This window comes from Pseudorasbora parva, chromosome 5 (assembly GCF_024679245.1).
Source record: "Pseudorasbora parva isolate DD20220531a chromosome 5, ASM2467924v1, whole genome shotgun sequence".
In the NCBI taxonomy this organism is placed as follows: Eukaryota; Metazoa; Chordata; class Actinopteri; order Cypriniformes; family Gobionidae; genus Pseudorasbora; species Pseudorasbora parva.
Genome location: NC_090176.1, coordinates 27,339,989 through 27,366,276, shown reverse-complemented (window position 1 = coordinate 27,366,276; position 26,288 = coordinate 27,339,989). Strand labels below are relative to the sequence as shown.

Below are 26,288 nucleotides of genomic sequence, written 5' to 3'. Positions count from 1 at the left end.
GCAGTGAAAACCAGCTGGATGTAAAAGCTTAGCTTCTGTAAGAACGGAGGAGATACTGCTGCGGCAGTGAGAGCCAGCTAGATGGGGAATGCTGAGCTTCTATTGGAGCGAAGGAGATAACACTGCTGCGGCAGTGAGATCCAGCTGGATGGGGAATACTGAGCTTCTAATGGAGCGAAGGAGATAACACTGCTGCGGCAGTGAGAGCCAGCTGGATGGGGAATAATGAGCTTCTATTGGAGCGGAGGAGATAACACTGCTGCGGCAGTGAGAGCCAGCTGGATGGAGAATCCTGAGCTTCTGTTAGAGCGGAGGAGATAACACTGCTGCGGCAGTGAGAGCCAGCTGGATGGAGAATCCTGAACTTTGTTAGAGCGGAGGAGATAACACTGCTGCGGCAGTGAGAGCCAGCTGGATGGAGAATCCTGAACTTTTGTTAGAGCAGAGGAGATACTGCTGCGGCAGTGAGAGCCAGCTGGATGGAGAATCCTGAGCTTTTGTTAGAGCGGAGGAGATAACACTGCTGCGGCAGTGAAAGCCAGCTGGATGGGGAATCCTGAGCTTCTGTTAGAGCGGAGGAGATAACACTGCTGCGGCAGTGACAGCCAGCTGGATGGAGAATCCTGAACTTTTGTTAGAGCGGAGGAGATAACACTGCTGCGGCAGTGAGAGCCAGCTGGATGGAGAATCCTGAGCTTCTGTTAGAGCGGGGGAGATACTGCTGCGGCAGTGACAGCCAGCTGGATGGAGGATCTTGAGCTTCTGTTAGAGCGGAGGAGATAACACTGCTGCGGCAGTGAGAGCCAGCTGGATGGAGAATCCTGAGCTTCTGTTAGAGCGGGGGAGATACTGCTGCGGCAGTGACAGCCAGCTGGATGGAGGATCTTGAGCTTCTGTTAGAGCGGAGGAGATAACACTGCTGCGGCAGTGAGAGCCAGCTGGATGGAGAATCCTGAACTTTTGTTAGAGCGGAGGAGATAACTGCTGCGGCAGTGACAGCCAGCTGGATGGAGAATCCTGAGCTTCTGTTAGAGCGGGGGAGATACTGCTGCGGCAGTGAGAGCCAGCTGGATGGAGAATCCTGAGCTTTTGTTAGAGCGGAGGAGATAACATTGCTGCGGCAGTGAAAGCCAGCTGGATGGGGAATCTTGAGCTTCTGTTAGAGCGGAGGAGATAACTGCTGCGGCAGTGACAGCCAGCTGGATGGAGAATCCTGAGCTTCTGTTAGAGCGGAGGAGATACTGCTGCGGCAGTGACAGCCAGCTGGATGGAGGATCTTGAGCTTCTGTTAGAGCGGAGGAGATAACACTGCTGCGGCAGTGAGAGCCAGCTGGATGGAGAATCCTGAGCTTCTGTTAGAGCGGAGGAGATAACACTGCTGCGGCAGTGACAGCCAGCTGGATGGAGAATCCTGAGCTTCTGTTAGAGCGGAGGAGATAACACTGCTGTGGCAGTGAGAGCCAGCTGGATGGAGAATCCTGAGCTTCTGTTAGAGCGGAGGAGATAACACTGCTGCAGTGAAAAATTTGAGGTGGGTTCCTGCGGGAGTGACTGGAGAGATGCTGCTACGGCAGTGAATATTATTGATTCATTTAGTGAATTTGGTGATGTTGAATTGGAGTGGATGTGGTGATCCTGTAGGATTGAGTGTATGGAAACAAGCTGAAGCTGAAACAATTTTAGCTGATGAGGGTCTGTTGGGCTTCTGTGATGTGGGAGCGATTGGAGCGGATGTAGCTCTTGAAAGCCTCTGACGACCAGCGACCAAGTTTTTGGATCTGGTGCTGGGAGAGACATTTTTGAGCAGTTGTGGTTGCTGCACCTATGCGGAATGAATGGCTAGAAAGGTTGTCTGCCGAGATGCCGGATAGAATCAGTATAGACTTGAGGTGTTTTTGGAACCAGAAACGTGTGACAGGGCGGTTAGCATTGTCTGTGAAGAGTGGTTCAGATAAAGTTTAGTCTGCAAACTTCTGAAATGTAGGTTGGCTAAAATGGATTGATACGGCTGGATTGGTGATGGAAGGTTGAAAATGTAAATGGATTGCCCTTTTTTCATTTGATCCGTCTTGCTTTGTTTGATGAAGTAAGAGATTGTTTCGTCATCTAGCACTGCTAGGTCTGAAATTATAGAATGAAGCTTTGGGTTGAAGGTGGACGTGATGGTAATTTCTGAGCTTCTGAGAAAACCGGAGCAAGCCAATATGAACATTGCATCCAGAGTGCAGGCAGTATTGGTGGAGTGGTAGCCTTGGCGGAGGGTGGAGATACATTTGGTAAGTATGTCTAGAGTTATTGGTTGTCTGGGTGGGTGGGTTGAGTTTTTTGAATGCCTTTGATGAGCATGGATGTTTGTGAATTGGTTATTTCTGGAGAGGGCAGACCAAACACAAGTTTGTTGAATTCAGCTTAGATGACCCTTGATGGAGCTGACTTGGAGGTTCTTGATGCTGTTGAAATAAGATATGAATGAAGTGATGGTAAGCAAAGAATAATCTGGAAAATTCAGCTTGTATATGGAGTGAAAAGACTTGAAACACTTCCATGCAGTTAGGTAGGATTGAAGGGCTCTGGGGGAAACAGCTTGAAGGATGGAATTGAGAGAAGCGTCAATGAGGGGTCTCAATGGGTGGTTTATGGGAATATTAGCTCTCAATACTTTGGTACTGGGGTTGGGAATGGGAATGGGTCCGCCTCTGGCGCCAACAGCCTGAATTACTGTGAGGATCTGTGCTCTAATGTTGCTGGCGACAGGGGGCAGTTCCAAGGCTGTAGCATTCGGCGGGAAGGGCATCTGTGTTGCAGAAAACAGAGTGAATGGAGCACTAGTTTCGGAAAAAGTGTTAGGCGGATAGAAACCAGGGGCCGAAAACCGCTTGCGGAGGCAACCTCTCGTTTCGGTCGGTCCCCGACAAAGGAGGAATGGGAAAAAAGGGGAAAGAGGAAAGCTAAGGAGGACAAAAAGCAGCTGGGCCTGCACCGCTAGCGGAGGCAGCCTCGCACTAGAGTTTGATGGTGGGGCTGCAGGCCAAGGGAAGGGGTTAGAAAAAGTGACAGGAAAAGGCTGTGATACAAAGCTTGAGCGGCTGGCGGAAGCGTACTTACGCTTAAAGGATTGCCTGGGGCAGAGGAAACTGGTATTGTAACCTGAGGTGCAATGCTGGAAACACCCACGGTCTCTGGCTCGGCGGAGCAGAGAGATGAGTTGGGCTGGGTGGCGGCGACGATGGCAGCGGTGGCTGGAACTGGGGCGCGGCCCGGGCTAGCTGAGGGCCTGCTGCAGTGGCCTGGTGCTCGAGGAAGAACCAGTTCTGTGGGAGAAGGGGTCTTTTGAGAGCGTGAGTTCGGATCCTTATGTTTCCTTGACCTGTTTGTAGTTTTGGAAGGTGGAGTGGATTTTGGAGATGGAGAAGCTGCTTGAAGTGACACGTACAGGTTGTATAATTTGGCTTTATTAATTCTTCTGGAAAAATTATCATCGACACTGATTAGCACTTGTCTTAACCCTAGTACGGTCCATTTCTCTATTGCTGGAATCGTAGGTTGTACTGAGGAGTAGGAGGAAGCTGGAGATGGTGGATGTGTTGAAGGTGGAGGCGATGGCAAGCCTCTGCGTCTCGGTGTACGGGATGTGGCTCGGCTGGGCCGACGGCCACGCTGTGTTGCTGGAGATTCAGTCACGGTGTCTTGTTGGGTTGTGGTGCTCCTTGCAGCTGTGGGATGCTGTAGAGGATCTTCGTCAGATGGATAAATTTCATTCTCAAACATTGCAATGGGTAGGACCAAATGCTGATTTTCTTCAGCTCCTGCGGAAGCATAAAGAACAACACTGCTTTGGCAGTGGAGAAACGGTTAGCCAGAGAAACCGAGCTCCTGTGGGAGCAGAGGGAACAGCACTGCTGCAGCAGTGGAGAAACGGTTAGCTAGAAAAAACTGAGCTCCTGTGGGAGCAGAGGGAACAGCACTGCTGCAGCAGTGGAGAAACGGTTAGCCAGAAAAAACTGAGCTCCTGTGGGAGCAGAGGGAACAGCACTGCTGCAGCAGTGGAGAAACGGTTAGCCAGAAAAACTGAGCTCCTGTGGGAGCAGTGGAAAAACGGTTATCCAGAAAAACTGAGCTCCTGTGGGAGCAGAGGTAACAACAACTGCTTTGGCGGTGGAGAAATTTGCCAGAGAAACTGAGCTCCTGCGGGAGCAGAGGGAACAGCACTGCTACAGCAGTAGAGAAGAGATTAGACCGAAAAACTGAGCTCCTGTGGGAGCAGAAGGAAACACACTGTTATGGATACTGGAGAAATTAGCCAGAGAAACTGGGCTCCTGTGGGAGCAAAAGGAAACACACTGTTATGGACACTGGAGGAATTAGCCAGAGAAACTGAGCTCCTGTGGGAGCAAAAGGAAACACACTGTTATGGATACTGGAGAAATTAGCCAGAGAAACTGGGCTCCTGTGGGAGCAGAAAGAACAGCACTGCTGTGGCACAGGAGAAAAATAGCCGGAGAAACTGAGCTCCTGTGGGAGCAGAGAGAATAGCACTGTTATGGCAGAGGAGAAATTAGCCAGAGAAACTGAGCTCCTGTGGGAGAAGATGGAACATCACTGCTTCTGTGGTGGAGAAAAAGTTAGATGGAACAAAATGGAAAAGCATGTTTGTAAAACCATAATGGGACTCTTATTTTGAAGGAGCCCCATTTGGGTCCAACTCTTATTAAATTTAGCATACAACATTACAATATAATCACAATAAAGAAAACAGTCCTGGTTCATAAGAACTTGGCGCCATACATTGATTGTAAATGCTCTGAAACTGTATTATTCTGAACGCAACACGGCGCCACATTCAAAAGTTTAATCACAATTAGGAAGATATGGTGTATGTTTCTGTCTTCAAAATATAAGATGGCTTAAATAATCATTATGCTGTATTGTCAACATTTAAGTTACTTAGCCTCACGATACATTCATTCGCTTTGCGAGCGAGTAAATTTATTGTTCATCACCACGGCAAATGCACTTTGTGTGTGACAAGTTTCTGTCTGTTGTACACAGAGGCAGCAAGATCACAACAAAGCTTGATGCGTGCCGGAACTATGTTATTTAAGATACATTTCTATTTCTTGGGACAGGAGCTGTTGTAGCTGTCCTGCTGCAAGTCTGTGCAGTGTGCACTCTTTACAGTGTCTGAGCGCTGCTCAAACAATTGACTCCTCATTGATTGAATTGTGGCAAAGACCACATTACACTTTGGAAAAAAACAGGAATTCTTTTACCGTGATGTTGAGGAGCCATTGGTTTGAAATAATGCTGATGAAAAGCGGCCAAAGGGGCTTTAGGTAGCTTAGGAATTTGTAAGGAAAGTTTTTTTTTAGCATTGTAGCATAGCTTCGAGCAGCGTGTGGAGCCATGTTGACAGCGTGGGTAGAAAAAGTGACCAGCCAGAATGCTGCAAACTTTGTCAAGGAACGTTGGTGAGTTGACTGGGTATTAATGTGATCCTCCACTTGAGCTGATTGGTAGACATGTTGATTACTGATTGTTGACAGCTGGTTGGAATGACATCATGATTAGGTAGATCATTTGAACGTGCTTCTCCCGAACTTAGTTTTTTAAGAAACATCATTTAATGATCCACCACTCTTTGTTTCTTCCAGGAGTTCTAGTCTGAGGGATAAGCTTGTTCATGCAGATATTCATGTTTCCTCTCCGACCACCTTAGCTGATGCCCAGGGTAATTTTCCATGCTACAGGTGTACCTCATGCACAAAATATGTGAAATGCCAATCATTTGTACATCCGTGTACACAAAAAACATATAAGATCAAACAATTGATAACTTGCAAGAGCACATATGTGATTTACATTATCATTTGTCCATGTTCTCTGTTATACGTGGGTAAAACATAAGCTTCTTTAAGCACTAGGATGATTGAACATACAAGTGCAATTCGTAGACGGCATGACACATCTCCCATCTATCGTCACTTCAATCTTGCCAAACATTCTTTGTCAGACATGAGGTTCCTGGGTATCGAGAGGATTTTACCTCATAGAAGAGGCGGAGATAGAGACAAGAAACTGCTGCAAAGGGAGGCGTTTTGGATTTTTGAACTTAAATCTTTATTTCCTGATGGCATGAATGAAGAACTTGAACTTTCTTGTTTCTTGTGATCCTCTACATTCAATGTTGTTTTCATTTCTTTGAATGTATATTTCATGTAGTCTGTGGTGGACATTGCTTTTCAGACTCTTCTACTGTGTCACTTATGATAATCGATTGTGACCGGTGTTAATTGATGATTGTGATAATTGGATTAACCTGATGGCTTCTAATTGCCTTTTCCTTCTAGAAAAGGAGTGATTTTGTGTTGCATTTTGAGCACTGAGGATAGCAATCTGCTGAAACATTTGCTCATGCTCCTCTGTTTTTAACGCACTTGCACTTTGCACGTTATTGCACTATGCAATTGAAAAAATAAAAATGATATAGTTTCTTAGACTTTTTAGTCTTTTTTGGATCCAGTGTGCGGTCAGCCATCTCTTCTGTTTTGCTTAAGTAAAAAAAAAATTGCCATCCCATTTTGACAGAAAAACAGAATTTTTTTTTTTTTTTTTTTTTTTGCAGATTTTTTGTGTGCAGATTTATTAAAAAAGAAAAACTGAAATATAACATGGTATAGTATTCAGGCCATTTGCTGTGACACTCATATAATTTAACTGTGCTGTCCATTTCTTCTGATCATCTTTGAGATGGTTCTACACCTTAATTTGAGTCCAGCTGGGTTTGATTATACTGATTGGACTTGATTAGGAAAGCCACACACCTGTCTATATAAGGCTTTACAGCTTACAGTGCATGTCATAGCAAATGAGAATCATGAGGTCAAAGGACTGCCTCAAGAGCTCAGAGAAAGGCAAAGGCAAACATCTGACCAAGGTTACAAAAAAATTATGTTACACTTAAGGTTCATAAGAGCACAGTGGCCTCCATAATCATTAAATGGAAAACGTTTGGGACCCTTCCAAGAGCTGGCAATCCGGCCAAACTGAGATATCAAGGGAGAAGAGCCTTGGTGAGATCGGTAGAGAAGAACCGAAAGATCACTGTGGCTAAGCTCCAGAAATGCATTCGGGAGATGGGAGAAAGTTGTAGCAAGTCAACCATCCCTGCAGCCGTCCACCAGGGCTTTATGGCAGAGTGGCCCGATGGAAATCTCTTCTCAGTGTTAGACACATGAATGCCTGCATGGACTTTGCTTAAAAAAAACACTGCTTAAAAAAAAAAAACATATATATAAAATGTTAGCAGTAAACTTTGAACTGTCTTACCCAATATTATTCTGTAAGGAAACGCCAAGATTGTGAGAAATAACTCCAAGATTGTGAGAAATAAGATTCTCTGGTCTGATGAGACCTAGATAGAACATTTTGGCCTTAATTCCAAGTGGTATGTGTGGAGAAAACCAGGCACTGCTCATCACCTGTCCAATACAGTCTCAACAGTGAAGCATGGTGGGGGCAGCATCATGCCGTGGGGGTGTCAACATGACATCATGACTTTGGGTAAACATACACTGCACTTTCTAAAGCCAAGTGGCGTGTTATCTGTATGCATTTTGAGCTATACGCGTGTATGTCTACACTGTGTGATTCCGCGTGTATGTCTACACCTAAACGAACCATCATCTCCGTGTGCATGTTTACGCCATGTGATTCCGCCAACCTGATCTCACAGATCTAATATTTATAGCCTAATTTTATATTTTGTAGCAACTAACTCCTACCCTAAACCTACCCACTCTCAACAATATAAAGCACGTAACAGGCAAATAAATGTACAGTCATATGTATTTATTGCAAAAAAGGATAAAAAAAACAGTATAAAAGTATTAACTCATGTTGCATTCCAAGTCTTCTGGAGTCATACGATATCTTCATGTGAAGAACAGAGTTGATCTTAATGTTTTAGTCGTTGAAATGATGATTGTGCCCCTTTGTGAACAGAGCACACATGCACTCATTAATATTTCTGATTCAAATGATACACTCGACAAGTTTAGAATGACGCGATCGGTCACGAGACACACGAGAGCCAATGGCATTTTACAATCAAAGCTGACGTAATGACACAATTGATCACGAGACACATGACAACCAATGCTGTCAAAGCTGACGTGACGTTTCTTCCGGCGGCAATGTTTGAAATGTATTTCTCTTTTTTAGGTGGACTCGACATTACTGATCGGTTTTGGGGGTTTATTTCACACAAATAAATCATTTGGCCTTGGAACACTTGGGATATTTGTACTTTCTGAATAAATTTTGTCTGCAGTCATATCTGCCTGTTATATCCTGTTTTTTTATACACAAATGGGTAGGTTTAGGGAAGATACGCCATAAAGTGCGTATCATATGCACACAAAAAACTGCGTAACATATGCACGCCAAAACTCATTTTGCCGTATACATGCCATGGGATTGCACACTCATACTATTGATACGCATTACCATGTGATCGTGTTGGACATTATTGAGCTATATGCGTTTAAAAAAGGATAGCCTATCAAAGTGTTTAACGTGTTGGGAAATTGGCATTTTGTCCTGCGTCATCTTTATTTCTTACGACCCGAATATCATTACAAATATTTTTGGATGACTCGTAACCGTGGACACCCATCATTTTGGATTTACCCACGCATCACTAGTAGGAGCTAATTCTGCATCACTAGTAGGAGCTAAATCAGGTTTTCAACCTGCCCATAGGGAGTGGGATCTCACTCACACAATGTACAAATAGTGTGATGATAAAAATGATCAGCTAGCTAACAAACAACTTTGTTCTGTTTTCACCTCACTCCAGTCTAAACTAAATTATTTTAGACTATTTATTTTACTACATATCACCAGATACTGTGGATTGTTAAAACTAATCATTCTTACTCTCCACTCTTGCTAAATTGGGTAAGCACACTTGTGTTCTCATTTCTGAGGTGTTCTGAGTAAATGATTAAACTGATTTGTTCAGTTCAGTGTTCAACAGATTAGTTCTTATTACCGTTGTTAAAATAATTTGGTTCAAATTAGTCATTTGGTCGTGAATTGGACATTAGCAGACCCGTTGTGTGTGAATCCCAGCTGTTAGAACATCGCGGAAGGTTTGTAACACAGAAAACACTTCATAACTGAATAGAATTTGTTTATTGTTTATTTAAAGTATGATTTATGTCAGCTGTTTAGATGGTCAGAGAAGATCAACGTTTTATGAGCGCAATTCACGCCGAGCGGTAATTCAAAACAACTGTCCGAACGTGCAACGTTCAACATGGATTCGGTCTTCTGAACTTTTGATTTAGATTAATATATGAAATATGAGAGAGAGCTAAGAAGGTGCTTATTTTGAAGACAGAGAGAGTGTGCGCGGGGTGGAGTTCTCTGTTCTTTATATGCCTTCAGCTGTGGTCTTGACCAATCTTGAGACAAAATCCCAAGTCATCTTCACCCGAGACTGAGACGAGACCGAGTAAAAATGCAGTCGATACCGAGACGAGACCAAGACCTTTAAAAAGTGGTCTCGAGACCAAGACCGATCTCGAGTACTACAACACTAGTATAAATGAAACGTTATTGGCTGTTTCAAAAAAGGTGAGCCTAACCGCTGGAGCCATTTCAGGGGAAATCATTTCAACACATTGAATAACGCAGCGCTTTTCAAGGCACTTCCACGGGCCTTTAAGTTCTAACCTGGATCTCAAATTTGTGGTAACCCTAGTTTTCTTACAGAATAATATCAGGTAAGACAGTACAAAGTTTACTGCTAACATTATATATATATATTATATATATATATATATATATATATATATATATATATATATATATATATATATATATATATATATATATATATTATAAATAAATGTCCTGAGATGACACCTATGTTTGTTTGTTTTTTGTTTTTTTGGCTTTAATGCAAATATACTTTTTTTTTTAATTTATTTATTTTTATTATGCAAACAGACAAGTACAATAGTTACAAAAGAGAAGTTAGATGCAAAATACAAATACAAAGGGCAACAAAACATAACATGCCAGTACGTGTGTGTGTGTGTGTGTGTGTGTGTGTGTGTGTGTGTGTGTGTGTGTGTGTGTGTGTGTGTGTGTGTGTGTGTGTGTGTGTGTGTGTGTGTGTGTGTGTGTGTGTGTAACTGTGAATGTAACTGGTGTGGGAGTGTTGATGTATGAATAAAGGATCATGTAGGGAAGTACAACAGACATAACCAAAAAATATATGTGTATAAAAAAGGAAAATAAAATGGGGTATGCAGAAGGTGATAACAGCAATAGTAATAGCAATATTAATAATAATGACAATAATAATGATAAATCCAATTAATTAGAAATGACAAATAGTAATAATAGTGTTATCAGTAGTAGTAATGACAAACATATTAACAAATACTCATTTCATCCGGAATGAGGGGAAGGTTAAAGGGTCAGGAGGAGGACAAATAGAAGCAATAGTAGTAATAGCAATAATTATATTAATAATGGCAAATATTGATAAAGCCATTAATAGTGATAATAATAGTAGTAGTAACAATGATGTTAATAATAATAACAATAAACATAATAATAATAATTATGATAATATTGATCAGCTCTAAGTAACAAGGTATTTAAAGCTTTGATACCCCTCATGGAGTCACAATGCAATGGGCTATCATTCAAGGTGAGGTGCTGCCAAGGTGAGGTGCTGCCAAGGTCCTGAAATCCATGCCCATCCCCCAGCTGTTCCATGCCACGCTGACCCTATCTTTATGTTTTTATTTATTTATTTATTTTTTATTTATAAGAATGTCTGCTTTCATTGTTGTACTACTGATATCTTTGTCAACTAGTGTATAATGCATTAAAACAAACATGGCGTGTAGCATGGAACCTGCCCAGTGCAAAGCCCATGCAGGCCGTGACACCTATAAGTGACACCTATGTTAAGGTTTAAGGATGAAATTTAAAGGAACTATATGTAAGAAATGTATTTCAATTAATCCTAAAATGGCCCTGTTACGTCACTAGACATTAAGAAATGATGTTAATTTCAAATACTTAATCTTTATCACTGACAACAGTAGTCTGGCCAGGATACTGTCATTTAAAATTTGTTGTTGCAGCCATCAACTGATGTTGACATGTTGTGTTTTGGCCTGAAGCGCCACCCTCCACCTATCTATCAATCACGAGTCAGTAGTGTTTCGGCACCCGGGTTGCCAGATCTGCTCTAGTTACCACAGCTGCAGCTACAAACGTTCCTGCTGGATCCTGCAGCCTGTCTGGCAACCTCGAGTCAGGGGGGAGGGGGACCATTCTGACCATTGTTCTCAATGTACCACACTACATTGTAGGGATGTCCCGATCCGATCACGTGATCTGAAAATGGGCCCGATCACGTGATTTCAGACTTGATCGGAATCGGACGTTACCTCCCGATTAAGACTGGGACGTTACCTCCCTATCAGGACTCGGATATCTCATAATTTTTTTTAACACATCAATAGTTATGCGGTGGCACAGAGTTAGAACCTTTTAACTCCACACAGAAACAGCCCCCAGGTGACCGCTCCCAGTATAGCCACATCTTTGTGTTTTCTAATGGATGCGAGGCAAACTAAACAATCTTTTTTTCCCCAAAGTTAGTTTATGTCACTGTAGGCAGTTATCATCACAAAGATTTCATTTCTAGTGTTCATTTTTTTTTTTAAAGTTTAGTTTTAGTCAATTATTTGATGCTATAAAAACGGGTGTGTGATGTCAAGCTTGACAGCAGAGATAGATGTCTTCTCTGAGTGAAGTTGTCACTAAGGCACTAATGGACTTTTTTTTCTGGATTTTTGGGAGCAGATAATAAAACAAATAAAATAAACAGACAAATAAAATAAAATAAAATAAAATAAAATAAAATAAAATAAAATAAAATAAAATAAAATAAAATAAAATAAAATAACTTTATTTTACACCAACATAATTAATTGTTCTGCATTATGTGAGAGTATGGGCGAGCTTTTGATATCGCCATTGGACTTTGTGCTCTCTACTGCGCAACTCCGGTCCCAGACTTTTTATATATTTACTGTTGCACTAAAATTAAAAAGTGAAGAATTTATGTTATTTATTACTTGATTGTTCAAGCTACCTTACAGAAGTGCTCTGTTTGTTAACAGAGTTGTTGAATGTTAAAATAAGGTGAATTAAATAAAAAATAAGGAACATCCTGGATCGTTTTTTTTCCGCACTTATTTATTCTTTTTTTAATGTATTATAGAAATATCGGATCGGGACTCGGTATCGGCAGATACCTAAAATTGAATGACTCGGACTCGAGGGCAAAAAAACCTGATCGGGACATCCCTACTACATTGTCAAATTGAAAACATTTATTAACAAAATAATGTAACGATAACTTACTAGCTGTATAAAGCCCTATTTGGGCGGTAAGTGTTTCTCGTGTGGTCGTAAGGTATATTCATCATTTACAGGGGCTACACTGTAAAAAAATGCTTTTCTTACTTAGTATTTTTGTCTTGTTTCTAGTCAAAATTACAAAAAATTCTTACATTAAGAAACATTTACAAGACAAGTAAAAATAATTGCCTTGTTTTAGGAAAAATAAATCAAAATTAACCACTTCAGCTCTGCAGCACATTTAGCATTTTTTTTTTTGTAGAGAATTAGGAATATCTGAATTTAAAAGAGCGCCCTACCCACATACATTGGACTAAATTGATAAAAATGGTCTCATTTTACAGAAAAAACTCAGAGGTGGAATATTGCATATATTCTATTGTATCTATTCACAATTTTATGATAAACATATATAAAAATAAATATTTTGATTTATTCTTAATTAATTTGTTGTTTAAAAACCTATATATATATATATATATATATATATATATATATATATATTTTTTTTTTTTTTTTTTAATCATTTTGTTCTCCAAGCTTTTTGGAAGTTTCTGTTGATTCTATAAATTGGCACTAAACAGGGGAAATGCAAATAAAAGTTTATCTGACCAAAGTGTCTAATAACTCCTACTCATCTGCAATGACAAACTGGCCACTAGGAAATCGAAAAGAAGGCTCCGCTTCTTCAACTTTGTAAAGGGAGATCTCGGGCTCTGATTGGTCTAGAATCATGATCCATATGTATATAAAGAGCTGAGATTCTCAGCTTTTCTGTCGCAAGATACAATATGTGATGACATCAAAAATCATGGCTAACATCGACAATCAAAACTAGCAATAATTAGAGTATTTGTCTGCATCACGTTTTGATCTGGACATCGGTGACATATTACAGTGTTATTTGGACATGCTTGCTCTCAGACATGTAAAAATAGTCTCATTTTGAAGCAAACAACCTAAGGAACAAGCTGATATAGCGTTTTTTACAACGAGTTTGTGATCTGAACAGGAATTTGACTCATGTGTTTGCTTGTTCAAAGGAGTCATTTCCATCTTTGTGATTCTTTTGATAATAAATTTTCTGTAAATTATTGGATCGGTGAAATTGGATCTGCTCAGCGATATTCCTGAGGCCGATAGCTTTCATTTTATATATGACTTGTCTATTTTAGGTGTGTTTGTGTGATAAAAATATGACATTGTATATTATTTGCATGATTTTCTCAAAGGGGGGGGGGTCTAATTCAGACCGTATTTTTTTCTTCAATGTAATATAAATGCAGAAGTTATTGGGTTATTAAGAAAGCTGATGTTCTAATCTTTCAAATTATACCATATATGACTTTTGTGGTGCGCAAGTTTTTTTTTTAAAGATCATGATGATGCAGGGGGGGGGGGGGGTGCAGAGAGTTAAGAGAGTTTTTGCTTGAAATAAGAAAAAATGATCTGCCAGTGGGGTAAGCAAAATAATCTTGTTTTAAGATTATTTTGCATACCCCACTGTGGAGTTATTTTTTTCCCAAAACAAGATAATTACTTTTGCTTGTCTAGTAAATACGTCTTGTGTTAAGAATTTTTTGATGTTTGGACTAGAAACAAGACTAGGAAAAATGGACTAGAAAAAATACTAAGTAAGAGAAGTATTTTTTTGCAGTGTAGTCAGTGATTTTACTGCCGTATATTTTTCGGATTTTATTTTAGAATGTCAGTTTTTCTCCCACCACCCGTGTAAAAAACTCTGGTCGAAATACCTACTGTTTTTTGACAAACGATGTTAATTAACAAAGATTCAGGAGGAGGGCTTTCAGATAATTGACACAGGTGGATAGCACTCAGCTAATCAACGAGAGGTGCATATATATACACAGCAGTCTTACCTCCATTCTGTTGACAGTTTATCAGCATCCCTCCTCCACCCCTTCTCCACATTTTGCTCTTTTAGTTCTAACCACTTACACGAAGAGGGGGGGTACTCTGGGTTCGGGCTAAGTTCGAGCTCGAATCCCTCCCCCCGGACAGCACGCCAAATACGCATTTATATTACTCTATATAATTATATGTAAGTGTGAACTCGTGAAACACCTAGGTCGTGTGGTAATTTAATTGCAATCCACATCTCTAAGTTTTCAAGAAAAGATTGCTTTGGACCCCTGCAGGGCACCGTATAGTTGCGCTTTGCTGTATAATTGCTTTGAATACATTTTAAAGATCTATAGCCTACACTTTTATTACTGAAATGCTGGAAAATATTTACAAGAATAATCTTTCATCACCGCTCAGAGAAGAAAAACACCTAAACATTTGAAATCAGCTGTTATTATGGCAGTAATGTTATATAGGGTAAATTGTATTAATTATTTCCACTCATTTCCACATTCCGAATAGGGCTTTAGATTGTGTGCTACACTCATCATCATACTTCACAGGCACTACTGCCTTGTACTTTTAAATATAGGCCTACGTCCAGGTTGTCCAGGAAGCTTTCACACAATGTTGTAAATGTTATCGATATGAAACTAATGTACATTCAAAAAAAGTTAAATAATAAGGTATCTAGAATAGTATATCCATATCATATCATATTGTCACATAATGTAGTAGCAAAGCTCATGAAAACAAGGAATATGTAGAATTGTTTTTAACATACTTGCCCATATATTAGATATACTTAGATGAGAACGGACAAAGGAACTTCAGGAAACCAAGGACTATAAGTACTAAAGCAAACAAGGGACTAATGATATAATTAATTAATTAACAGGATTAAATAAGGCTAACAAAGGAATAAACTAGAAACTAGGTCAAATGTTTTTTTCCTAAAAAAATGGTTTAAAGGCTAAAATATGAGGTTTATAATTGTGTAAAACTTGTTTTTGTCAAAACTATAAAGTTCTTAAAATCATTGTTTTACAGTCATTTTATAGTTTAACATGTTAGCATTAACACCTACACTGGTACACTTTATTTATCTTATTTATGCTCATTAAAAAAAGTATGTATGTGTTCATTAAAAAAATATTTAAATACATTACATTTGATTTTAAAAACCCTGAACATTCCTTTAAAAAGTGAACTCAAACATCTAGATGCCAAGCTTTAGCTAGAATAAGTTCTTTTTGCACAGTCAGGAATTGCCTAACAATAGGTGCTGTGTAGTCTTTAGTCTTGGTCTAGTATATAGGGGGGGTGACAGCAGTCAGTCAACAAGCAGAATCAGCTTCAGCTTCTCCTTTGTCTGAACAACTGAGGATCCAGCGCAACCATGATGGGCAAGGTAAACTTCATTCCAGCATCCATTTCATACAGTTTCACCTAATTACTTTGATATAAAGTTATATAAAGTGAAAACTTATAAAATATGTACTTTGTGTTTTCAGGTCATCTTCTACGAGGACAGGAACTTCCAGGGTCGCTCTTATGAGTGTATGGGTGACTGTGGAGACTTCTCCTCCTACCTGAGCCGCTGTCACTCTTGCAGAGTGGAGAGCGGATGCTGGATGATGTATGATAATCCCAACTACATGGGAAATGGGTATTTCTTCAGAAGGGGCGAGTACGCTGATTACATGTCTATGTTTGGAATGAGCAGCTGGATCAGGTCCTGCCGCATGATCCCCATGGTGAGCTCTAAAGTAAAACTTATTTGAATCTGTGATATGTTTTAGACGCAGGAAGATGTTCTAGGTTGGAGGAGCAATGTTCACCAAATCTGAATAAGAAACAAAATAGTCTAAAAAAATATTAAGTCTAAAAGCGTATCTGTGAGGACACTCGTTTAAACAGCATACAAAGGGCATTTGACTACACATCACTTTTTGACATTAATAATAATGCTTGCAATTGTAAAGCAACCGACTGGTCTGTTGAACATACATTAAGCCTTTAAAAGCAATTCACACTGTTATATACAACAAAAAAGGCTGTGCAGTGACAGGAAATTAAAATGAAGAAAAAAAAACAGTCGACCGATAGATCGGTTTCCCTATATTTAAGCAATTTCCCATAATCGGGTATCGGTTTTGTAATATCAGATTCACCGATAAATGGCCCATCTTGTAGGCGTTTTGACAAATGCATACAAGTGCACATGCGTCTGAGGGGAGATGAGTCAACAACAGTTTTCAAAGTTAAAATCCCTTAATTAATTAACTTTATCCATCATAACAGTAATGCACAAATAAGATGTTACAATTGTGAGATGCTACTATGTAGTTATGTAGTTTAAACTTGGTGCTAAAAGTAGAGACAAACTCAGAGTCAGTCAGGTAATCCGTCATGTCACAATAAAGACGTAACTTTACATGAATTAAATAAAACAGCCATGAATGAAAGCATGTTGGAAATATAAGCGCTGAACTTATCTCTCTGTTTATGTTCATCTGGTGAAGTAACATTCAGCCGTTCACTCACTGGTTGTTGCTCCAGCCTCCAGCAAAGGTCACTGTATGTAACTTTAAACAAGACCGACTTGTTTTAAATTTCTTAAATTATATTAAAGGTAGGGTAGGTAAGAATTATTAAGGTTTTCAAATTTGTTTAAACTTTATTTATATATCAATACATAATTAAAATGTAAGTACTTTGAAAAAGAAAGTATAAAAATTGAGTGTCTGTAGACCTATCACGACAGTTTTAAAGACAGCTCATTATTTTCATTCACTCCACCTTTTCCCTTCTGGGCTCTTTCCAAAGCCACGCCCCCAAAATACATGAACGCGCCTCACCGACCGCTCAGCTGGAAGACGCATTATTGACCTGAGAGGAGCGGTGTGTATGTAGTGACATCATGTCAAAACCACATGTAATAAGAAATCTAACTTTATCAGTATGAATATAAACAAATAAGATGTCTTTTAGTACTCACTATCAAGCTAGAATACCGATACTGGTAAAGTTTTAAATATATTTTTGTTTGATTCGGTAACAAGCTAGTTATATTTATAAGGCAAATCTAAAAACGGGTAGCATTGATACATGTTTTTCCAATAACATCAGTTATACAGTGATAAAGATGAATTTCGTGTAAGATTCATAACATATACTGTGTTTTGCATGTAAGAGTTTCCATGATGAAAGCATTGTCGATTAGTAGTAGCTAAAGCTAACTTAGTTCTAAAAAAAAAGTTCCTGGATGCAGCATACTAGCAACACATGCATTTTGTCATCAATTAAATTTTGCGAAATTCAACATGACAGCAATCAACTTGACCTAAGCATATTGAGTATTTATCATCTCTACTAATGGCTAAGTGTATAACATTGTACCTTTATGCTTAGTAGACGTGCCGATTTTCGGTAATGCGATATATCACGATAATAAATATGCACAATATTTTTATCATGGGCACTTCAAAATACCATAAATAATAATTTATTAACAATTATTAAAAAATTTATAATGCACTCAAGAATACTTTGCTCATATAAAATGCTCAACACCGCTGTATTCCGTGTCGAAGGGACAGATGTAAACAACAAGCCCATCATGCATGAGCTGAACGAAGGAGACTGATGGAACTGCAGAATGCAGCAGTAACCCCAGAAACCCCGCAAACAAAAGCAACCGCGCTAGTGTAGTTTTCAATGCTCCAAACAGCTATTCATTTTTTGTAATCACAATATTGTTCATTATAGGCTCAGCACCAAATAATTAATACTTAAAGACTTAATAGGCTATTTATTTTCATAAATTATATGAATAAACCATTTATATGATAAACCTCTAAATAATTACAGCTCTGTGAAAATTAATTTAGGCCTCGGCTAGACGTGTAAACACTGAGATGAAACAGTGCTCTTTCATCAGTATTTCATAATCTAGATCGACACAAACATTATTAATAATTTTGATAACGTGCAAAATGAGATGGACTAATAGCTATGATGAATTTGTGGTTTTGTTTATTTTATTATTCCAGAAATATTCACTCTTTAGTCTATTAAATACATAAACCTTTTAAAACTATAGTTTAAAATGAATGCTTATATTTATGCTTATAGTTATGGGGAGTTGATAGACTCCACTCTCATTTATTTTTTTTCCATTTGAAAACATTAGACTTTGTAAATTAATTTTGCCTGTTGTTAATATGTGACCAATCACAGAAAGTAGGGACACAAGTCAGTTCTGGGGCTTATTTGCAGATTCTGAATTGTAGTCTTGAAACTGTAGACTCAAGCTTTCCAATAATGTGTAACACATGGAAATCTGATAATATTTGGAAAAGTTTTGGCCATTTGAATGTAGACATTTAACAATGTTTAAATTGGAGAAAACTTTTTGCAGTTCTCACCTGCGGGGAGTGACAATAGGGGTTATTTACATCCCATTTAGATAAGTCATACCCCCTGTAAAGCTCCCCCCGTAAAGTTGCATGGTTGCATGGTTGCATAATGCATAGTAACGACAGACGCAACAGATAAAAATCGGACCGCACATTAATAATAAAGGATAGCAGAAGCTAACATTACCATCTAAAAGCCCATTATAGTAATTGGTTTTTTTAGCAATGATACGATGCTAACGATTAAAATTAAAACGACAGTTAATAACAATAGGTAGGTATGGGAAGGTCTCAACATAAGATAACGTGTAGTCTACGTGTTCTGAGAATGCACACAAAATGAGAAATTTTAATGTTTATGGAAACACCTCATAAGAAACAGAATAGTATTCTTGCAGATCTCGTTGCCTCCAATGAAATAAGTCATTCAGGCACACTTTCTGTTTGTCGTATGTGGCGGCCGAACAGCCTTCACCTTTGGCTGTCCGGTCCCACATTCTGTTTGTCTTCTGTATTATCTATGTGTTCAAATGTGTATTATGTAGTAGGCTAACTTGCAACATTTTTCTTTGCGTGAGACAGTGATATGTCACTCAGCGCGGCATCGCACATCAGGCCCGTAGAGAGAGCTTTATTCGGGAATTGAAATTCATTCAAACCTATCTTACTCATGCTGCTTTTTTAAATTATCAACACATGAAATAAAAAAATATTACAGGCTAATATTTAAACAAAGCCTAATTAAATAGGCTATACGTTTTCTTTAACCCATGGCCGACAAAGTTGTCGGTGAATTCTGATGGACATTGTCCTTTATGGCAGCAGATATAACACTCAATACCACACAGATATGTGCAAAACATAATTATAAACTATAAACTGTCAACTTTTATTTCTGTACACTCACAAAGGTTGTTGATTCAGAGAATGGATTATTTTGAATGCACTCATTTAAAACGCTGCAAAGTTTTCTAAATTCAGTTCATATTTCTAACAAACGAAATTCAAAGCCAAAATGTCTTTGTCAAAACAAAGTTACCACCATGCAAAATCAAACATTTAGTTCATTTAGTTTAGTTTAATTAATGCTTGGATAACACACCTATCCTTCCATTAAAAATAATGGCTATTGCGGAGCTGGAATATACACAAACTTACCAACATACTTTGCATACTTTTTGGAATGACTTCTCAGGAGGAAAAAAACGTTTTAGATGCATAAAAGCGGTTAATGGAAACGCCATCATTTCACAATAGTTTTTTATCGACATTTAGCAGCCTAAATATAGCAAAGGTTTTGTGCAAATCTGTAATGGAAACGCGGCTACTGAAAGAGTAGTCCAAACTAATTCAAGTGGATTCAGGCCAATAATGTCCAATAATTTGCATGTCCTGCCACTCTTTTTTCACAGCTAAAGAATCCAGCCGTATGTTGTACATAATGTTTGGAGAAAGTTTCTGGCTACAGGCTCCTTGTGCAGTGAAAGTTTCCATTTCCAATTTTTTTGTTGTCCAACTCGTCTGACGCCAGTCCGATACATTCTTCCTCTTCTTCATCTTCGCTCAGTTGTAGATTAGGGATATTATTCAGTCTTATTATGCCGCTTTCATCGTCGCATAAGTAACCATGCTTCCCTTTGGAGGGCGGGGCAATAACAAGCCAGTTTATCCAGTATGCAAATACACACTGACAATGAAACGCCCCTACTGCAATGTAGAATCTCAGAAAAACAAGCCGATTTCAACCTCAAAATGTACGCTTTTAAAAATATCAATACTGCTTTCTCAAACAAGGAGAGGCTTCTTCGTGATTTCAACTAACAGATTCTGCAAAAAAGAGAAAATCACCTATTTTTAAGAAGAAGAAAAAAACGCGCCTTTTTCCTTTTGCTCGAAAGTAGTGCTGCCGACTTGTGTCCGAGGTATCCGTGACGGGTCACATATGCTGTATTTATAAATAAAAAGATGAAACAGCATGGTAACACTTTAGTATGGGGAACACATATTCACTATTAACTACGACTTTTGCCTCAGTAAACTCCTAATTTACTGCTTATTAATAGTTATCTATAATAATGAATAGTTATTTTTTGTAGCATTTAAGTTTAGGTATTGGGTAGGATGAAGGCATGTAGAATAAGGTCATGCAGAATAAAGCATTAATATGTGCTTTATAAGTACTAATAAACAGCCAATATCCTAGTAATATGCATGCTAATAAGAAACTAGATAATAGTTAATAACTGAACCTTAAAATAAAGTGTTACCAACTGGGTTAATGTTAAACACTTTGCACTGTATAAAAAAAAAAAAACCTCTTTCTGACTATTTATTGATGAAGAATTGTCTTTTGTTCTGTATGTAAGGGAGTGAAAATGCAAAAATTACAGTGTTTAAAAAGTTCAGTCCGGTGCTGTTGCTATAATTGTAAAAAATACAAATAATACATTCAATAAATATCGGTTCTATATATCGGTTATCGGCACATATACATGCAAATAAACCGGTTTTGGTTATAAAAAAACAGTATCGGTTGATCACTACTTTGAACTGCAGCGTCAAAATATGACGTCACACTGTTTTGAAAAACATAATTCAACATAGAAAAAAAAAAGTAACTGCAATACAGGCCTATGAGTAAACAACTAAGTCTGGCCTACCTAAAGCATCCTCTAATAACAATTGAGTGTTTCAAAAACAGTATCCAATTCACGTTACATCCTGGCTTGAACCCACTTAGTTTCGGTGGGGAGCCAGGCTTTGGCCATGGGACGCTACAGTAGGACAAACCTGTTCTGGCTTGATAAAACGGTCCATACGGATATGCAGCAAATTCTGAGAGTCTTAAAATGCCCCTCAGAATGAGTTACCACCTGTATTGCATTACAGTGTACTCAAACTATAGCAACTCTCTCCCACATATACTGCTAGTGTGAAAACACCCTACTTGCCCTTACTAAATAATCTCCCAATAACAATTGAGTTTTTTCCAAAAAGGTCTCACTTTCCTGTAACTGCAATACAGGCCTGTGAGTAAACAACTTAGACTGGCCTAAAGCATCCTCTAATAACACCAGAAACAAAAAGTGTTTCAAAAACATTATCCAATTATAATCCAAATAAATGACTAAATACTAAAAATTAATATATGTAAATTTACAAAAATATCCGTAGCATGCAAAATTTGCATTTGCTGCAGTACCCCTACTTTCCACGCCCATGAACTTGATCTAAATTTAGTTTTACATTTCCTATTGATTCTTATCCACTTGCTAAATAATGCTAAAAATTATGCCTGACTTCTTTTTCACAACAGTACAGGGGATCCTACAGAATGAGGATCTACGAGAGGGAGAACTTCATGGGTCAGATGTATGAGATGATGGATGACTGTGACAGCATCATGGACCGTTACCGCATGTCTCACTGCCAGTCCTGTCATGTGATGGAAGGCCACTGGCTCATGTATGAGCAGCCCCACTACAGAGGCAGGATGTGGTACTTCAGGCCTGGAGAGTACAGGAGCTTCAGCAATATGGGTGGCATGAGATTCATGAGTATGAGGCGTATCATGGACTCCTGGTACTAATTTTCAATAAAATAATTTCTCTACAACAAACACTGCGACTGCAAAATCCTTACTGCCACTAATATTTGCATGTCTAATCAATAAAAAGAATCTAATAAATTAAACAGTCTCACAAATAAAACATTTTTTTAAATTCAAAATTTAGGGTTTGTTTTGATTTACAGCTGGGTTCAAATGAGGAAGGCTAAAATTGTTTGATTACATAGTTTCTGTATATATATATATATATATATATATATATATATATATATATATATATATATATATATATATATATATATATATATATATATATATATATATATATTTAAAAAATGCTATTAAAAGCCTGAAATCCTCACACAGAAAGTGCAAAGTCTAGAAAGCAGTTCCAGCTGTTGGATTTGAAGGACCCAAGGCATCATAAAAATGGGCTTCAACAGTCTAACTGTTATACAGCACATACAAAGTGTTTCAATAAAATTATTTCTCTACAACAAACACTGTGCCTGCAAAATCCTTACTTCCTCTAATATTACTAATTTACTGCCTCTAATGCAGGGATCTAAAACAACTTACCTGGGGACCGCTAGAGATAGACTCTAGCTGGGTCAAGCTGGGCCGCATCAAGCATTCCACAAAAAAGTTTAAGATTTCCAAAAAAAAGGAGCACAACTGACCCGGTCTTCACAATCTTTATTATTATTATCAACATGAATGTTTCTTTTGAACATGAACTGTTCCTCAGAATTTGAGCATTGCTTTATGAACATGAACTGTTCTTCATGAACAGTCCTTCTGAATATAAATGATCTTTTTTAAACTATAGCCTATAGAAATTAAATCATTGAAATTATGAATGATTTTAATTATATTAAAAAATAATAGACTAATTCAAAGCAAGGACGTAACCAGGTTAAACAGAACAGTGAACAGAATTCTAGGTTTAATTCTAGTTGGAAAATAATCTTTTTAGGACTATTTACAAACAATATTTGCACTCATTTGCATCAAATATATTATTAGTCCTTAGATTCTTTGCATTAGTGAATAAATACAGGTGCTGGTCATATGATTAGAATGTCATCAAAAAGTCTATTTATTTCCCTAATTCCATTCAAAAAGTAAAACTTATTATATTCATTCATTACACACAGACTTAAATATTTCAAATGTTTATTTCTTTTAATTGTGATGATTATAACTGAGAACTAAAGAAAATCCCAAATTCAATATCTCAGGAAATTAGAATATTTTGAAAGGGTCCAATATTGAAGACACCTGAGTCCAAACTCTAATCAGCTAATTAACTCAAAACACCTGCAAAGGCCCTTAAATGGTCTCTCAGTTCTGTAGGCTACACTATCATGGGGAAGACAGCTGACTTGACAGTTCTCTAAAAGATGGTAATGCACTTTGCACAAGGAGGGCAAGACACAAAAGATCATTGCAAAAGAGGGTGGCTGTTCACGGAGCTCTGTGTCCAAGCACATTAATAGAAAGGCAAATTGAAAGAAAAGAAAAGATGTGGTAGATGCGTGCTTGAAAAGGTGTTCAAGCAATAGGCTTAACCTCACCCTGGAAAGGATTGTGAAACAAAACCCATTCAAAAATGTGGGGGAGATTCTCAAAGAGTGAACTGCAGCTGGAGTCAGTGCTTCAAGAACCACTACACACAGACATATGCAACACATGGGTTTCAGCTGTCACATTCCTTGTGTCAAGCCACTCTTGAACAACAGACAGCGTCAGAAGCGTCTAATCCTGGGCTAAAGACAAAAAGGACTGCTCAGTGGTCCAAAGTTGTGTTCTCTGATTAAAGTAAATGTTGCATTTCCTTTGGAAATCAGGTTCCCGGAGTCTGGAGGAAGAGAAGAGAGGCACACAATCCATGTTGTGGTCCAGTGTAAAGTTTACACAGTCAGTGATGGTTTGGGTTGCCATGCCATCTGCTGGTGTTGATCCACTGTATTTTCTAAGGTCCAAGGTCAACGCAGCCGTATACCAGGAAGTTTTAAAGCACTTCATGCTTCCTGCCCGTGACCAACTTCATGGAGATGCAGATTTCATTTTCCAACAGGACTTGGCACCTGCACACAGTGTCCAAACAACCAGTACCTGGTTTAAGGACCATGGTATCCCTGTTCTTAACTGGCCAGCAAACTCGCCTGACCTTAACCCCATACAAAATCTATGGGGTATTGTGAAGAGGAAGATGCAATATGCCAGACCAAACAATGCTCAAGGCCGCTATCACAGCAACCTGGGCTCTCATAACACCTGAGCAGTGCCACAGACGCATCGACTCCATGCCACACCACACCAAATTTGGGATTTTCCTTAGTTGTTATTTATAATTATCAAAATTAAAATAAATAAACCTTTGAAATATATCAGTCTGTGTGTAATGAATGAATATAATATAGAAGTCTCACTTTTTGAATGGAATAAATCAACTTTTTGATGATATTCTAATTATATGACCAGTATCTGTACATAAATTTGCTATTATTACTTATAATAGTAAACAACTAATTATATCTATTATATCTAATCCGCCCTCCTATAGTTTTTTTTTCTCTTCTTTATTAAAACCAAAGATTTCCATCAATGATTGTATATTAAGAGCATGGACATGTTTGTGTGCATTTTGTGATTTCACTGGAAAGAATAGAGTCCATCTCCGCAACGACATTAAGCGAGATTGACACACTCGTCTGTGTGTGAAGACGGTGTACGAGCCAAAAGAGAACGTAAACCCTGCCTACTTTGATTTGTTTGGCCATCTCAATCATTATGACATTGACGAGCGCTGTTAGACCCCATTCCTTTCAACTGTATGATCAGCCTCACATTCTGTTCCTGTCAATCAAGCGGCATCAACCAATTATACTGCATGAGGGATGGCCAAGCCAACTCTCACACACACACACACACACACACACACACACACACACACACACACACACACACACACACACACACAGAGAAAGTGAGGCAGCTTCCATTTCTGAAAATAAAAGCGTGGTAAGCACGGCACATGCAATGCAACAATGTTTGGGCTAAACTTTGATGTCAAGTAGGGGCCCACAAAATATCATACTGTGAGTCGCGAGTTTGAGACCCATGCTCTAATGATTCTTTTAGTGTAGAAATGTAGAAATCTATACAAGCTCAGACAAATTTGTTACAAAGAAAGATGATCACCTGATTCAAATACCATATGGCTATTTTTTAAAATAAAATTAGAACTCTTTGCAGCACATAGGGAAAGTCATTTTCACTGCCTACAAGGGTCTATTTCAGTGGTTCTCAAACCTGTCCTGGAGGACCACTAGCCCTGCACATTTTGTATGTCTCCCTCATCTAACACACACGATTCAACTCATGAGCTCATTAGTAGAGACTGCAAGATCTGAAATGGGTGTGTCAGATATAGGGAGACATACAAAATGAGCAGGGCTGGTGGTCCTACAGGACAAGTTTGAGAACCACTGGTCTATTTCATGCTTTTAAGAGCCACTCAAAGAAAACCATAATAGGTAAACATCTACTTAAAGGGGTGATGAATTGAGAAATCAACTTTCCCTTGAGATTTTGATATATGAAAGGTCATGGTAATATAAGAATATCCTGTAAGTTTCAGAGCTGAAAACTTCCTTATTAGTCAAATAAAAGCTTTTATAGACACCAGGCCACAGAAACGATTGTGTACTTTATCCTTACGTCGTCGCACAAAGAAACACAGCCTCTACAGAATAATAAGCACGTTATTCAGTAGCCCTGCCCACCGACTCACAATAGCCAGTAGCAAGAAACATGTCGAAGAAGATAGCAAGATATCGTGAAAGAACACAGTCACTACATAAGCTTTATACATAATTGGTTTGTAATTAAATAAAATTTAATTACATTCCTTTCTAGATCTGGGTGCGTGCTGTGTGTGTGTGTGTGGGTGTGTGTGTTTCACGCATATA

General features: G+C 38.6%; 1 protein-coding gene across 1 annotated transcript; it reads left to right on the top strand.

Moving 5' to 3' along the window:
* Positions 1 to 15,721: 15,721 nt before the first annotated feature.
* LOC137075313 (gamma-crystallin M2-like) lies at positions 15,722 to 22,332 on the top strand. Its single transcript, XM_067443705.1, has 3 exons — positions 15,722 to 15,733; positions 15,837 to 16,079; positions 22,060 to 22,332. The coding sequence occupies exons 1-3, from the start codon at positions 15,722 to 15,724 to the stop codon at positions 22,330 to 22,332; spliced, it is 528 nt and encodes a 175-aa protein (XP_067299806.1).
* The last annotated feature ends 3,956 nt before the right edge of the window (positions 22,333 to 26,288 follow it).